Here is an 18,277-nt window from a genome sequence, read left to right as displayed (position 1 = left end):
GCATCCTCCACATCCCCCACATCCTCCAGGTTCCTGTCACTAGGCTATGCTCACCTTGATTCTGTTCAACAGCTGCCTTCTTCAACTTAGGCTCTGGTAGTAAAACTCCAAGTGGAGTCTCTCAGCAAAAAAAATACATTCTGAGCCTAAAAACAAATGAATTTCTTTATTATTGATACTGAAAGCCCTCAGTGTCTGCCATCATCCCCAGCTGTTACATTCTAACTGGAAACTGGATCACTCTGGGAGCCCAGGTGATGTCAATACAAACATAACGACGGAAGGTGAGAGGAACACTATAGTAGGCCTACTCACCCAAACTAATTAAGTACTTCTCAAATTCAACTCTTCTCACTCATATTTATCTAACCATTTTTAAAGCTAACCAAGGTATTAGTTTCAATGACTTCTTGTCAGACTGTTCTACTCATCTAAAGCTCTAAGGCTAAATTAGTATTTTCTGACATCCTGTCTCAATCTGAATTTATCCAACCTAAAACCACTGTTTTGAGTTCTTTCTTTAGATTTCTTCAGCACCCTATTTATACTATACAGTGGAACCCTGGTTTTCGTCTTTAATCCGTTCCAGAAGGTCGGCCGAAAACTGATTTGTACGAAAACTAAAGTAATATATCCTGTAAGAAATAATGTAAATCCAATTAATCCATTCCAGACACCCAAAAATATTAACCAGAAATACATTTTTATAGAGAATAACTATAGTTTAAATACAGAAAACAATGAGAAATAAATATAAAGCACTAATGAAATTGATTAATGAACATTTAAATTACTTTTACCTTAATTGAAGACTCTTGTTGGAATATGGAAGACAGCAAGGAGGGACGAGGGAGGAGAGGTTATCTCTACCACCATCACAACCACTACCATCCTCCACCACCATCAGTACCACCCTCTACCACCATCACTACCACCCTCTACCACCATCACTACCACCTTCTACCACCATCACTACCACCCTCTATGAGTAACAATGGCAGACTGAGTCACAAAAGTATGAACGGCCACATCCCACGGGCAGGAGGATGTGTTTGGTACAGAAATTTCTGAGCAGATATACAAAAAACAGGGAAAATTTTGGCAGAAAAAGTGGTCAAAAACTGAACTGTACAATAACCAGACTGGACAAAAACCGGGGTTCCACTGTATCTCCCTTATTTATACCTGCCTTCTATTTGTATACTCCAATCATATCTCCTTTCATTTTACACCTTTTAAAAGTGTGAGAACTCAAAAATCACAGTCTATCTTCATAGTGTACAGTGACTGAACTTCTAATCCTCCACTGTATCTTCTCCAACACAGGTCATTTCTCCACAAAGAGCACTTGTGTGGACTTTGCTGGGGACTAGATGATAGCATAGATATAAATAATGAATGACATTCCAGGTGGGCCTCCCAGGTCACTAACATAGAAGTTATTATTATTATAATCAAAAAAGAAGCGCTAAGCCACAAGGACTATACAGACTAGCATAGAAGTAAGCTTTTCATAATGAAGAAAATGTAATTTTCAGGCAGAATGCCCTTTGTGAGAGATAGTTATCATTTTATTCTATTAATAATGACTCCAGCAGCTTTAACATCTTCATAAACAATGAAGTATTGGTAAACTGAGAGCAACAATGGTGGTGGTGCTGTAAGGGTGTGTGTTGTGGAGACAACAGCACATCTGTTACACAATATTGGAGTTAACACGTATCAACAGTTTGTTGCATGACAACCACGAAATTATGAGACAAGGACATGTGGGTGAATGACAGGTAAACAAACTTCAAATGACCTGTCTCTCAAGGTTCCGTCTACAACCATCAAGTGAATAAATAAACCAAGAATGCATCAAGGTACCCAAATCATCCGATGGAACAAAACACACTAGTTACCCCCTAAGTGGGCTATATTTTCTATCAACGTGCACTTGAGCTACAGCATCAGCTGCTACTGTCTTCTCTTATCATTAAATAGGTACTTTCTTCTACTTTCAAAATTTACTTTGTGCTACATGACTTCTAATATAGTACAATACTAAAAAGTCTTAATCATATTATGCATATATATATATATATATATATATATATATATATATATATATATATATATATATATATATATATATATATATATATATATATATATATATATATATATATATATATAAAATGTATATAATGTATGTATGTATGTACATATGCATATATACTGTATACATGAATGTATGTATGAACTGTACAATATATTATATAAAGCACCACTGGGTGAAGAAAATATCAAGGTACTGTATGTAGTACTCGAACAGAACCTATTAGATGCCTTATTACCTACTACTGCACTTTCTTTCTCAAATTTAGTGTCTCAATAATTTAACTAAAGGTATTATCAAATTATTATATATATTTCTGGTAATTGGTTCTGATGAACCACTATAGGAACACACAGCCTACCTAATATACCTGGGGTATATCGGGGGTCAATGCTCCTGCGGCCCAGTCCATGACCAGGCCTTGTGATGAATGAGGGCCTGATTAACTAGGCTGTTACTACTGGCTACACATAACCTGGAGTTTACCTGGAGAGAGTTCCGGGGGTCAACGCCCCCGCAGCCCGGTCTGTGACCAGGCCTCCTGGTGGATCAGAGCCTGATCAACCAGGCTGTTACTGCTGGATGCACGCAAATCAACATACGAGCCACAGCCCGGCTGATCATGAACCACAGTCCAGTTGATCAGGTACTGACTTTAGGTGCCTGTCCAGTACCTTCTTGAAGACAGCCAGGAGTCTATTGGTAATCCCCCTTATGTATGCTGGGAGGCAGTTGAACAGTCTTGGGCCCCTGACACTTATTGTGTTGTCTCTTAGTGTACTCGTGGCACCCCTGCTTTTCAGTGGGGGGACGTTGCATCTCCTGCCAAATTTTTTGCTTTTCTTAGGGAGTGATTTTCATGTGCAAGTTTCATACTAATCCCTCTAGGATTTTCCAAGTGTATATTATCATGTATCTTTCTTGACTACATTCCAGAGAATACAAATCAATGGATTTCAACTGTTCCTAGTAATTTAGGTGCTTTATTGTACTTATGTGTGGCATGAAGATTCTCTGTACATTCTCTGAGTCAGCAGTTTTGCCTGCCTTGAAAGGGGCCATTAGAGTACAGCAGTATTCCAGCCTAGAGATAACAAGCGAGTTTAAGAGAATCATCATGGGCTTGGCATCCCTAGTTTTGAAGGTTCTCATTATCTATCTTATCGTTTTCCTAGCAACTGTGGTAGTTACACTGTTGTGATCTCTGAAGGTGAGATCCTCTGACATTATCTCTCCCAGTAATGCATCCATAGGTCAATGTGAGACAATACAGCCATTATTATCTCAAACACTACCAAACAGGTGCATACACTGTACTAAAGTACGCATGAAAAATACCATAACGGCCTTTCCTACTGCCCTAGCTCTGCTACACCTGCTTTTTCTTCCAAGAAGAATCCCATTGTCTATCACCTATACAATATAAACAGGTCTTTTGGGCAGCAGGATCAAGCCCTGGCATTTTCCTTGCTTCTCAAAACAAATCCTCTCACCATACCCATTCTCCTTCCCCACTCACCCTCATTGGATCTGTCCTCTGTTTATTTGTTTATTCATGTCTGGAAAAACCATTCATCACACCTTACTGCTACAGATAATTATCACCCTCCTCCTTCCTAAGAATACACAGTGATTCCTCAACCACTGGAAGCTGCAATCAGAAATTCTGACATCTGTGACTATATTAGACTTGAGATTTCAGACAATATTAAGAGACTGACTGACATACGAAGATTGTGTCTTACTGGTCTTATACTATGATGGACCTTTGTGTGAAGTGTTCCCTGTGGTTATGTAGTGGTAACCAACAGAGTGAGAGTGTTTTACTGGAGCACCAGGGAGTGCATGTTGTTTTCAGCAACCCCCTACAAGACGTGTCCAATTTACTTTTCCTTTTTATTTTTGCTCACAGTTTGGAAATGAGTTATATAGGTTTCTTAATTTAGGATTATTGGTGAAATCTACAGTAACATAAAAGATGAATGGCGTAATGTGAGGAATGGTAACTATAGCATTTTCAGTAATGGAACAAGCCTAACATGATTACATGTGGGCACTTTTCTCCCACGAATCAGCTGAAATGGGAGCTAAGCCCCCTCTGGTGTATACTTCATTTAAATTACAGTACTATGGCTCTGGCTACAGTTTCTATTGTTGATTTATATTGGGGTTGGTTATGTTAGTCTCCTGTGGCCATGCCACTTAGTTGGATACCCAATTTAACTCCTTTCCCTCAAATCCAGGCCTGGGTTCCTCCTTTGGATTTATACATTGCTGTAGTTACTGTCAGGATTGTTTAACATACCTCTTACTTACTGTAAGAGCTGATGATGATGTGTCCAATGAAGGTCTTGTAAGACAATATTCAAAGGGTGAGTTTGTTTTCCTTAAGGCTAAAAGCCCTCTGCATATTTTTAGGGCTCATCAATATAACTTTTAAGTCCACAGTGGCCCAATCTTTTTTTCAGTTGATGAATAAGATTCATCCTTACCAGTCCTTGATCCCTATAAGTATTCAGATTTGGGAAGAAAAGATTGCTCTTATAATTTTTAACTTAATGGATTCTAAGCATACCCTGAAGATATAATCATGATCTATTTCTTGGAAAAGAGAGAATTATACTTTGCCAATCATATCATAGACATTTCTTCCTTCCACTTCTGGTGTCAGTTAATAGATATACATACCTACAGTATGACAGTGGACAAGTCTAACAGTTCTCTTACTGCAACATGATTTAGGTAGCACCAAACCAAGATGGTTTGTTTGATACTGGGGAAGGGAAGAAATTACTTGCACAATTCAGATGTAGAATCCTTTGCTAGAACAAAGGCATAGCTTTTCGGGAGGAAATTGGACCACTATCTGCTTAAGTTCTTGATCAGCCAGGTTGTGATGGCTATGAAGGCCTGTGGACCACTAGTAGCCTGATTGACCAGGCAGTCAAGAAATAAATCTGGCCCCAAGGTCACACTACAAGAGTAGATTCTGCACTCTTTGTGTCCATAAACGAGTGACATACACAGCAGGGCTTCCTACATATAGGTTAAGAATAGTGAAGTCCTTATATGACCATCACAGTAGCTATGAAGCAATATCTTTTTCAGTCTATAAAGCAGCCAACACACTACCATTGGGGCTAACTACATGGACACTGGTTGCATCACGATAGGATGGTAATGGTAGATCTTTATTTGCATGAATGTATATTTATTAATGGAACACTGGTTTTGTAACAGCTGGACACTCTAGGACCCATTTAAGCCTAACACAATCACTGAGGAAAGCGTCTTCACAGGCTTTACTCTTCACATAGTCTACTCTTCACATGCTCTTTTACTCTTGTTCCATACAAGTTGAATACAGTCAACTTCTAAGTGCCCATCTACAGGTTTTCTTGTGAAGTACCTTCTCAGATCTAACAACAGCTGCCAAACTACCAATTCTGGTTATGTTACTTTAATTCAGTAATGGTAGATTTTCCTACACAGGAATCCTGGTCATTGGTTATGCCTGGACTGGGTCAGTAACTTGAATTCCTTTGCCAAATACAATGGACTCAATACATTCCAATGTTTTGATGCAGACCTTGCATCACTCATGATATTTCAGGATGAGGGAGAGGGGTATGCTAATGCATGTGAAACCTCTTTCCACTCTGTATGCATCACACAACTACAGTATATTCATTTCTTATTTAGAAATTGGTACTGTACTAATGCAGTATAATGATTCCCTTCTGAATTGACTAATGCACTGTGTCTATTTATTCATATGTTACTTGCTTCCATTAGTAGGAAATCACACTGCTCCTGACTGATCTTTCGGTCAGCTGAGAGAGCTGGACGAGGGGAAGGCAACAGTAAAATTTCACTCAACTTCCGGAAGGTCCAACCCAGACCATAAAAACAATGAGTCAAATGGGATACTATTTGTAAACAGCATTCTATCCATGATGTAACATGACCAATACTTAGATAAATGAGAATACTGTGTTACACCTCAATGACAGGAAAGGTTTACTCTAACACTAAGTAACAATTGGCTAGATATCATAAATGTTGATACACTGGAGATATACCCCATTCTCAGTTTGAATATCACTTGCATGGCCAGGACTTTTTATTTTAACCTAGCAAGGGGTCATTTACTTTATCTAACTGGATGCACTAATTCTACAACACTTACGATATCTGCCTTTTCCCTACAGCTGCTTCTTCAATTTTTGGTGCTGCTGGCATGATTCCTGTAGTGGTTCATCATTGCTTTCAAATTGTATACTAAGATATCACTTGAATCTTGAGCATAAACACTTAACAAGTCAAAGCCCTTGCCAATATGTGAATACTAATCAACCATGAAAGTACACTACTGCTTATCTGAGCCACCACGCAACAAATAGTGGAGAAAATATTTCAAGTGACTCGCCTTACTGCCCAAGTGCAGTTGGGTCATTTTCAGTTATTTTATGACATCCAAGGCTTTTAGGCAAACAGATGTAGAGTACAATACAATTAAATTTGATTGGTATTTGAGCTGCACATAAATGCTTGAAAACCTAAAGTTCTTGTCAGGATGCTAATCTCTGGCTAGCATCAAACCTGGCAAAAGCAGTGGACTGTATATTTTAACTGATCCAACCCACTCCTTAAGTGCATTTAGTGCTTAAACTTATTAGTTTGAGAAAAACTGTTATTGTAGGTATGTTTTTCAAACTCCTAATGTTTTCCTATGTAAAATGATATACAGAATAAAAATGTATATTCCTCACCACGTGAACTTACATTCAGATCTATAACTTTTTCACAATACTAAAAAATACACTTTTAACAATTATTTTCTCTAACTCATTACTTTTAGTTTTATATGAATGTTTATGGCTAGAAGGTATGGCTTAACTGAGAGTGCTAGAAAGTCATGAAAAAAGAAAGTATGACTTGAAAGAAAGAACCTAAGGGCCTGTGAGATATTCAGATAAGTGAGAAATGAACATGCAAAGGTAATAATGCTGAAAGAAACTTTGAAACAGAAATAACAGACAACAGCAAGTCAGACCAATATATTTTATGTAAGTTATCACAAAAAGCAAACAAAATATGAAAGACAAATTACAAATTATTAAGGACTAAAATAATTAAACTGGGGGAGGAATTTTGAGAGAGATTAAATATGAAGTTATGCAGTGTTCACAGAAGATATTTTATATGTAGAAGGTACAAAATCCAAACAGCCAACTGAAATGAAGGATGATGAAATATCTAAAGAGGAAGCAGTACAGAAATTACTACTGTATGCTGACAATAAGAAAAGAAATACAGTGGAACCTCGGCTTACAAATGCCCCAACATGCGAGTTTTTCAAGATATGAGCAGTCGCTCGGTCGAATTTTTGCTTCCAGATGTGAACGCAATTTCAAAATGCGAGCGGGCCTCAAGGGAGGTTCCTTGATGCTGGTGAGGGGCTCTTGCACTTAATCTAGGGAATTGGATCTCAGTTGTTTGTTGGACTATCTTATTGAAACTTAGGCAATTATGATGGAAAGATGGTTCTTAACATACACCAAAATTGAAAGAAATCAGACCATAAATAACAGAGTTCACTTTTCAGCCATTAGCCGCCCCTTAGCAGTATATTTTCATGTGGATTTTATGGTTGTATTCTCTTTTTTTTTTTTTTTTTGGTCTCATTTGATAGAATGGAAGATATATTACAGAAGTAGATATGATTTTGATTAGTTTCACAATGAAAAGTACCTTGAAATTGAGCTCAAAGTAGCAAAAATGTTCGATTCTTGGCGATGTTCAAGAGTAAACATATGATGTCACTGTCCAATACCTGTCCGACTGGAAATTCCTATATGCAGTCATGAATGGGTTGACATTATTTATACTATTATTACAATAATGCAGTAGTCTGCGTAGCAGTAAATCTTCTATTTTTTGTGTGAATAAAAATTCCAAATAGTATGCAAGAGTATTATTATAAGAATATGTACATACTAAAAAATAATAATAAGACGTATAATAATACAGTGGACCCCTGAGTTTCGTCGTCATCAACTTTCGTGAAATCTGACTTTTGGCAAGTTTTTTCGGCAAAACTTAGCCTCGTGGTTCGTGATTCGGCGACCGTCCAGTACGCGTCCGCCCGTCACCACACACACAAAGCCAGTCTCCCGCACCATTCATACCAGCACGTGACCATCACCCCGCGGGTTCATACAATAAATTTCATAATAATCCATTGTTTTTGTGCTTGCAACTGCTAAGTCACCATGGGCCCAAGGAAAGCTAGTGCAAGCCCTTTGGTAAAGAAAGCGAGGAACATGATCAAATTCAAGAAGGAAACCATTGAAAAATATGAGAGCGGAGTGCATGTTACAGAACTTGCCAGGATGTAAGGCAAACCCCATTCAACCATCACTTCGATTGTAGCAAAGGGAGAGGAAATAAAGTGTGCTATTGTTGCAAAAAGGGTAGATATGCTGACAAAAAAAGAGATTGCAAATCCTCGAAGAAGTGGAAAGGTTATTGTTGGTGTGGATTACCCAAAAACAGTTAGCAGGAGATAGTATTATGCAGTCGATAATATGTGAAAAGGCAAGGCAGCTGCATGACGATCTCGTAAAGAAAATGCCTGCAACAAGTGGTGATGTTTGTGATTTTAAGGCCAGCAAAGGTTGGTTTGAGAGATTTAAGAAGCATAGTGGCATTCACAGTGTGATAAGACATGGTGAGGCTGCCAGTTCTGACAAAAAAAGCAGCTGAGAAGTTTGTACAGGAGTTTAAGGAGTGCGTAGACACTGGAGAATTCAAACCCCAACAAGTGTTTAATTGTGACGAAACAGGCCTCTTTTGGAAGAAAATGCCAAAAGGGACCTACATCACGCAGGAGGAAACAGCACTCCCAGGACACAACCCTCATATTTTGTAGTAATGCTAGTGGGGATTGCAAAGTGAAGCCTTTACTGGTGTATCACTCTGAAAATCCCAGAGTGTTCAAGAAAAACAGTATCACCAAGAGTAATTTGTGTGTGATGTGGAAGGCTAACAATAAGGCATGGGTCACAAGTGGAATTTTCCTACACTGGTTTAATGAAGTGTTTGGCCCCAGTGTCAAGAAATACCTCCTGGAAAATAAATTGCCACTCAAGTGCCTCCTGGTAATGGACAATGCTCCTGCTCATCCTCCAGACTTGGAAGAGCAAATAGTGGAGGACTTTGGTTTCATCACGGTGAAGTTCTTGCCCCCTAATACAACTCCTCTCATCCAGCCCATGGACTAGCAGGTCATTTCAAACTTCAAAAAACTGTACACCAAAGCATTCAAAAGTACTTTGAAATGACCTCACACACTGAATTGACCCTAAAAGAGTTCTGGAAAGATCACTTCAATATCCTCACTTGCATAAACCTTATAGGTAAGGCTTGGGAAGGAGTGATTTGCAGAACTTTGAATTCTGCTTGGAGAAAATTGTGGCCAGAATGTGTACAAGAGAGGGATTTTGAAGGGTTTGGGGCTGACCCTAAGGAGCCTATGCCAGTTGTGGAATCTATTGTGGCATTGGGGAAGTCCCTGGGGTTGGAGGTGAGTGGCAAGGATGTGGAAGAGTTGGTGGAGGACCAGAGGGAAGAGCTAACCACTGAAGAGCTGCAAGAGCTTCATCTGCAACAGCAAGAGATCACAGCTTAGGAAATTGCTGCAGAGGAGGAGGAAGATAGATGGAGGAAGGTGCCTTCTTCAAAGACTAAGGACATTTGTGCAACGTGGATGAACTTCGCCCTGACAAAGCTGTTGCAGGCCGTATTGGCAACACGTACAATGACAGTGTTGTGTCCTACTTCAGATAAATCTTAAAGAAACGGCAGAAACAGAGTTCTCTGGACAGATATTTTGTGCAACAGGGGTCCAGTGACTCTCAAGTTGTTCCCAGTGTCTTTAAAAAACAAAGAAGGGAAGTAACCCCAGATAAGGACTTGGTACCTGAAGTCCTAATGGAAGGAGATTCTCCTTCCAAACAACAGTGTACACCTTCCTCCTATCCCTGCCTCCCGTCTTCCATCCACCCAGAAGTCTTCAGTAAAGGTAAGTGTAATGTTATTATTATTTTATATATGTATGTACTTGATTTCTCATTGTTTTCAGTATGTAAATATTTAATTTGAAAAAAAAATTTATTTTAATATTTTTGAGTGTCTGGAATGGATTAATTTTATTTCCATAATTTCTTATGGGGAAAATGGTTTCGCCATTCAGCAGACTCTCTGGAACGGATTAATCACGAAACTCGGGGGTCCACTGTAATAGTATAATAATAATATAATAATAATATAATAATAATAATAATAATAATAATAATAATAATAATAATAATATTCTAATACACATAATAATAATGCACTATAATAATAAATATAATAATAGATGGCTTCGAAAGGCCATCACTAGATGGCAGTGGATACCACAGCAACGTGGGAGCGGTTATGGCCGCCTCCACCTGTCACATAATGACATATTTTATTCATTCTAGAGTAGTATATATCAGGTTTCTATGTTATTTATATTGTTTATTATATCATATTAGATGAATTTTGATAGAAAAATAAGCTGTAGAGTTGATATTAGCAAAATATTTAAGCAGTATTTTGTCCTCTCTCTAAACAAACTCTCATCCACTATCAGCACCACTATGTAGTCACGTAGGTAATGACATTTTATTCAGTCTAGCGTATATATCAGGTTTCTATGTATTTATACTGTTTATTATGTCATATTAGATGAATTTTGATAGATAAGTAAGCTGTAGAGTTGATATTAGCATAATATTGAAGTATTCTGTTGTGCCTCCTGAAAGCCGGAATGGATTAATTGCATTTCAATTAATTTAAATGAGGAAAATTGACTCAGCATACAAGCAAATCAGGATACAAGCAAGGTCACGGAACAGATTAAACTCGTAAGTAGAGGTTCCACTGTACATATAAGAGCACATTAGAAAGCACCAATGGCTCAATAAGAAAAGAATGTGCAAAAAACTTAAGCTATCCACTATGGGGTTATAATTATTGAAAGAATGTAAACTAGCATACAAATGGAAATTTCACACACTATGCTAACATTTAAAAAATCTAGGCCTGTCTCGCTGACCAGTGTTTGTGTGAAACAAATTGAAAAATCTATTACTGTACTGAAAAGTGGTTAAAACATTTGGTGAATAAAATTTGCTAATCAGCAAATAGTTCAGTTTTTATTAGTAAATTCTTATGTATATCAAATGTTAAAAGCAGGTGGGGATATAGTTTTGGAGTGGTTGGTGCAATTATTTAATAAATGTATGGAAGAGGGTAAGGTACCTAGGGATTGGCAGAGAGCATGCATAGTTCCTTTGTATAAAGGCAAAGGGGATAAAAGAGAGTGCAAAAATTATAGGGGGATAAGTCTGTTGAGTGTACCTGGTAAAGTGTATGGTAGAGTTATAATTGAAAGAATTAAGAGTAAGACGGAGAATAGGATAGCAGATGAACAAGGAGGCTTTAGGAAAGGTAGGGGGTGTGTGGACCAGGTGTTTACAGTGAAACATATAAGTGAACAGTATTTAGATAAGGCTAAAGAGGTCTTTGTGGCATTTATGGATTTGGAAAAGGCGTATGACAGGGTGGATAGGGGGGCAATGTGGCAGATGTTGCAAGTGTATGGTGTAGGAGGTAGGTTACTGAAAGCAGTGAAGAGTTTTTACGAGGATAGTGAGGCTCAAGTTAGAGTATGTAGGAAAGAGGGAAATTTTTTCCCAGTAAAAGTAGGCCTTAGACAAGGATGTGTGATGTCACCGTGGTTGTTTAATATATTTATAGATGGGGTTGTAAGAGAAGTAAATGCGAGGGTCTTGGCAAGAGGCGTGGAGTTAAAAGATAAAGAATCACACACAAAGTGGGAGTTGTCACAGCTGCTCTTTGCTGATGACACTGTGCTCTTGGGAGATTCTGAAGAGAAGTTGCAGAGATTGGTGGATGAATTTGGTAGGGTGTGCAAAAGAAGAAAATTAAAGGTGAATACAGGAAAGAGTAAGGTTATGAGGATAACAAAAAGATTAGGTGATGAAAGATTGAATATCAGATTGGAGGGAGAGAGTATGGAGGAGGTGAACGTATTCAGATATTTGGGAGTGGACGTGTCAGCGGATGGGTCTATGAAAGATGAGGTGAATCATAGAATTGATGAGGGAAAAAGAGTGAGTGGTGCACTTAGGAGTCTGTGGAGACAAAGAACTTTGTCCTTGGAGGCAAAGAGGGGAATGTATGAGAGTATAGTTTTACCAACGCTCTTATATGGGTGTGAAGCGTGGGTGATGAATGTTGCAGCGAGGAGAAGGCTGGAGGCAGTGGAGATGTCATGTCTGAGGGCAATGTGTGGTGTGAATATAATGCAGAGAATTCGTAGTTTGGAAGTTAGGAGGAGGTGCGGGATTACCAAAACTGTTGTCCAGAGGGCTGAGGAAGGGTTGTTGAGGTGGTTCGGACATGTAGAGAGAATGGAGCGAAACAGAATGACTTCAAGAGTGTATCAGTCTGTAGTGGAAGGAAGGCGGTGTAGGGGTCGGCCTAGGAAGGGTTGGAGGGAGGGGGTAAAGGAGGTTTTGTGTGCGAGGGGCTTGGACTTCCAGCAGGCATGCGTGAGCGTGTTTGATAGGAGTGAATGGAGACAAATGGTTTTTAATACTTGACGTGCTGTTGGAGTGTGAGCAAAGTAACATTTATGAAGGGATTCAGGGAAACCGGCAGGCCGGACTTGAGTCCTGGAGATGGGAAGTACAGTGCCTGCACTCTGAAGGAGGGGTGTTAATGTTGCAGTTTAAAAACTGTAGTGTAAAGCACCCTTCTGGCAAGACAGTGATGGAGTGAATGATGGTGAAAGTTTTTCTTTTTCGGGCCACCCTGCCTTGGTGGGAATCGGCCGGTGTGATAATAATAAAAAAAAAAAAAAAATAATCAAATATGCTACACTACTATGATAGGCATATAAATTACTCATGAATATGAACGGGCAGATTCCACTTGCTATTTTTAAATTTCAAAAAAAAATTTAATAGTTCCTCATGAAAGACTAACCCAGGAAACTACAAAATATGGAAAGAATAGAGGCAAACCTCCGCAGAAAAGATTTTCTGCTTGATGAAACTGCAGAGAATAAAGATAAAAATATCTTCATGGTGTTAAGTTATCAGTAGGATGCTGCAAGTATCAGTGCCTGCCCTCAAAATGTTACTAATTTATACACAGCTTGTGAAGAAAGAATTAAAAAACTACAGTATATGAATGTGGTTTTGGATGATTTAGTGATCTTATGCAAAATAATAATTTTTTTTTAACACACCAGCTGTCTCCCACTGAGGTAGGGTGGCCCAATGAAGAAGAAACACTTTCACCATCATTCACTCCATCACTATCTTGCCAGTGGCTTGCCAGTACTACAACTCAGATGCTCCTCCAAGCTGAAATATCCCCACTCCTTCTTCAGAGTGCAGGCACTGTACTTCTCGTCACCAGGACTCAAGTCCAGATAACCGGTTTCCCCTGAATCCCTTCATAAGTGTTACCTTGCTCACACTCCAAGAGCACATTGAGTCATAAAAACTACTTGCCTTCACTCACTCCTATCTCATATACTCACACATGCCTGCTGAATGTCCAAGTCCCTCACATACAAAACCTCCAACCTTTCATAGGACAACCCCTACCCCACCTTTCTTCCACTACAGATTTATATGCCCTCCAAATCATCCTATTTTCCTCCATCCTCTCTAAATATCCAAACCACCCCAATAACCCCTCTTCAGCCCTCTGGTTAATACTTTCAGTAACCCCCATACCTCCTTCTAATCTTCAAGCTATGAATTCTCTGTGTAATATTTACACCACACACTGCCCTACCTGGAGTTCATTACCTTTGTAAATTGTGAGTTCATTACCTTTGTAAATTGTGAATTCATTACCTCTGTAACTTGCTCAGCTATCAAAACTTTGGAGTCCAGTCCCTGGACCAATTATGTACCTCTGTAACCTTTTGACTACCGCCCACAGGATGGGTATGGGGTGCATAATAAACATGTTAAACTAACTAACACACTGCCCACATAAACATCTCCACTGCCTCCAGGCTCTTCCTTGCTGCAATATTCACAACCCATGCTTTGCACCCATATAAGAGTGTTGGTACCACTATACTCTCATATATTTCCCTTTTTGCCTCCATGAATAATCTTGTCTCCACAGATGCATCAATGCATCACTCACCTTTTTTTTGCCTCTCATCAATTCTATGATTCACCTCTTTTCTTTCATAGACCCATCTGCTGGAAGTCCACTCCCAAATATCTGAACACATTCATTTTCACCATACTATCACCTTCCAATCTGATATCCAGTCTTTCATTGCTTAAATTTTTTGTTACCTTCATCATATTCACCATCAATTTCCTTTATATATCATTATAATCATTACCTCCTTTATATATCATTTTCCAGTACCTCCTAAATTCATCCACCAACCTTTGCAACTTCTCTTCAGAACCTAGCACAGTGACAAAAGGCCACTGTAACAACTCCAGCTTTGTATTAGTCTATATATTTTAATTCCACACCTCTCCTTAATACTCTAGCATTCACTTCTTTTACAACCCCATCTATAAATATGTTAAACAACCATGGTAACATCACACATCCCTGTCTAAGGCCTACTTTTACTGGAAAACATTTTCTCTCCTTTATTTTTATAACTTATAATTCATGTTAAGTGCTAAACCCATGCGAGTCCTCCAGCACAAGATGTGGTAGAGGCCAGATCCTCCATGTCCTTAGTGTGAGATGAACATGCTTCCTATTTGCACTCACCTGCATGCCCACTTTCTCTCCTGCATAATATGTGAAGCAATAAAAATTTCTGTAAATCCTTGCAAAATGACAGATAAATTGAGAACACTGAATGACAGATGATGGAATTTAATGTTGCTTAGGTGCAACAAAATGAAAATGTAACAAAGTGAAAATAGGTCACATGAAGAATATATTTTGATAAAAAATTTTAATTACTGAAAGTGAGGGACCTAGAGGGAATACCACATTAGTGATACCATGAGAAATTTACAAGCTACACTAGCAGACCCTAAAATAGCCTTTAGATGTGTGGATGAGGAAATTCTAAAATACATTTCAAAACTGAAATATGCAATGGTGATATGCTGTGCCCAAACAACTGTGGACAGGCTAGAAAAATTCTAAAGGCAAACTATAAAATGGCTACCAGTTAAAAAAAAATGTGAAAAAGGCTGAAAGCATTAGGTATGCCCTCATAAAATAAATAAGATTTCTTAACACATTCAACAGGGAGAACAATTTGTAAAGTGAGGAAGAAGTGCTGAAGGTATACTAGAAATTTATTCTTCACACAATTGGTTGAACAATGTGAAGGCTTAAGAGAAAGTAGTAATTGCTACAACTGTAAATTTTTAATTATAATACATATTTAATACCGAAGTCAGGACATCATGAACATAATTCAAATACCTGTAGCTACAAATGGAGTAACTACAATCAGGTAAATAGTTGCCTAAAATCCCAAGATAAGGTGAAATATCCATAAATTTTGCCAAAATGATCTTGGGCTGTGAGTAAAACCAGTTGCAATAATGTCCACTGCTTTTGTTTCACATATAAATGTAGCATACATACATACATATATATACGTACTGTATTTATATACATATAAAACTTGTGTGGTCACTACAGACCAAATCCAAGTATTCAATCAAATCTAACAAAAACTGACACTCTGATTAAAAATAACACAAAATGTACAGCCAAATTATAAGGCTACTCAGAGTGTTCACTGCTACACTGGGTAACATGATATAAGGATGGGACACGCCTAGCCACCTGATGCTGACACAAAGTGAGGTGCAGCCATCTATAATTTTGGTACCTCTGCTGGCTGGACACCTTCCTGGCAGCTCACAGATGACCGTTGTTCTTCTTGCATGCCATCTGTTGCTTCCAGGCCATGAAACTGCTGCAAAGTTTTGCCTTTCGATACCTCTGTAAATGTACTTTTTGGTGCCTTCATTAAGATGACCATGTGAATATCTTCAGCTGCAGCGTCTCTGGAAGTTTTACATAATGAGGCCTTAGATGCTTCTCGTGGTTTTGACGAGCCCTTATACGTGCTTGATGAGCTCTTAAAGTCTTCTGATGATTTTGGAGACTCTCTTAATATTTGTGCTGGTTTTGAGGAGCCCTTGTATGCTACTGTTGGTCTTGGTAAGCCCTCAGTCACTTCTGATGGTGAACTCTTGGATACAGCTTCTTTGGATATGCTCTCAGCCACTACCTCAGATGAGCCCTTGGATGTTACTGATACAGTAGGGTCTACAGATACCTCATTCAGAGCATCATTAGATATCACTTCTGATGATATGCTTTTATGCAACTCAGAGGCTGAGCCTTTGGACAACTTGGTATGAGAAGACTTTGGTATCTTACTAGGTGTACCCTTTGATAACTCCCGTAAAGCAGCCTTGGCAACATCACAAGGATTGTCCTTGGCCACTTGCAATGCACTGGTTTTTGAGAGTGATGTCTTATCTTCATCATCTGGGTTGTCATTATTACTGTCATGGCTTCCCCGCTCTAATGCTCTCTCTTGTTTTCTTTTTTGCCTTTCCAGTTGTTTCTGCTCTTTTTCTAAGCGCTCATTCCGCTAAAAGATCAAATCATGTGGTTAGTTATATAGCATATCTAGTGGTAACACTCCATAAAAAGTTCAATAAATACTACAGTGGCTGTGAATATGGAGTAGTGTGTGATGCTACAAGGTCCCCAGTAGCTGCATGCATCACATATATTATTATTATCATTATTATTATTATAGGAAAGCGCTAAACCCACAGGGGTCAAACAGCGCCTGAGGGAATGGGTAGCAATCAGGTTTAATCCAAGGAAGTGGAAGGCAGGTTCAGTTCCTTGGATGAAGAGCCTATCACCAGCATCAAGGTACTTTCCTTGAGGGGAAACATGCATACTGTTTCCTCAAAAGCACTACTCCAGATGCTTAAGATTAATTACTCCAAACCAGGGCCACAGAAAGTCATTTCCCTTATGTCAAGAATGATAAAAAATGAAGTAGATTTCATCACATCAAAGGAATTATGTCATATGCATGACTGTAATGAAACTAGATAAACAGAATTCAAAATGTAAATTTCTTATTAGTAGGTAATTTAGCTCTTGGATTTTACAGAAAAAGTCAGTTTCAGTATAGTGCCAGAAACTGTATAAAGAAAACTTTGAAAGTAGTCTGAACTAAAATTTAAATATAAAAAAAAAACAGAAAATATCAATGAGAATAAAGGAAAAGATTTGTTACACTGGGCCATTTATCAACAAACTGTCATAAGCACATGTACGGTTCACTTATTTTTATATATTGTCAATAAAACAAACCAAATACACAAGTGCAACTATAAAATGTAGTCATTTTCATAATGTACTGGGAGACTATCTGTGTAGTAAACTTTTAACCGAGTATTTTACATAGTAGTCTGGGTTTGGAATGCATGAGCACACTGTGCATAAAAAAAAATAAATCATGGATTAGATTTTTAAAATAAACAATAAGCCACAGTTCCTCCCAACACACACACATTATTCTGCCAACATATACCAATGAATTGCTGTTAAATGCCAATAGTCAAAATACAAATCAAATTTTATTTCCACAAAATAGTGTGTTGATTCTGGTTTGGGATTACATCTTTTTTATGATATTCTATGAAATGTTCTAGGTTATGAAATGCACTTTAGGCAGACTAATACCATAAGGTGTACACTTTTAAGTTTTCAGTGAATTTAGTATTTTTTAACACATCAGCCACCTCTCAACAAGGTAGGATGATCCCAAAAAGAAGAAACACTTTCACTGTCATTCACTCAATCACTGTCTGCCAGATACATGCCATCATCACAGCTCAGATGACTCTCTTAACCCTTTGAGGGTCAATCTTGTAGTTCTACAGCTTTGAAGCCAGGATTCAAGCTGTAGTATTATGCAATGAGCTCAGCTCATTCAGACAAGCTGTGAGTGGTAAATTTGGGCCTAGATATTAGAGAATGCATCTGTGTGGTAAG

General features: G+C 38.3%; 1 protein-coding gene across 2 annotated transcripts in view; it reads right to left on the bottom strand.

Moving 5' to 3' along the window:
• Ca-alpha1T (Ca[2+]-channel protein alpha[[1]] subunit T) overlaps positions 1-18,277 on the bottom strand; it is a 658,731-nt gene that overhangs the window by 194,478 nt on the left and 445,976 nt on the right. For both annotated transcript variants that reach the window (XM_070088225.1, XM_070088226.1), the window contains one exon: positions 16,077-16,850. In XM_070088225.1, coding sequence (XP_069944326.1) covers positions 16,077-16,850 — 774 coding nt within the window. The remainder of the gene's footprint in view (positions 1-16,076; positions 16,851-18,277) is intronic.

The sequence above is a fragment of the Cherax quadricarinatus genome, chromosome 24 (assembly GCF_038502225.1).
Source record: "Cherax quadricarinatus isolate ZL_2023a chromosome 24, ASM3850222v1, whole genome shotgun sequence".
NCBI lineage: Eukaryota > Metazoa > Arthropoda > Malacostraca > Decapoda > Parastacidae > Cherax > Cherax quadricarinatus.
The sequence above is the reverse complement of the archived record's forward strand: the minus strand, read 5'-3'. Positions and strand labels throughout refer to the sequence as shown.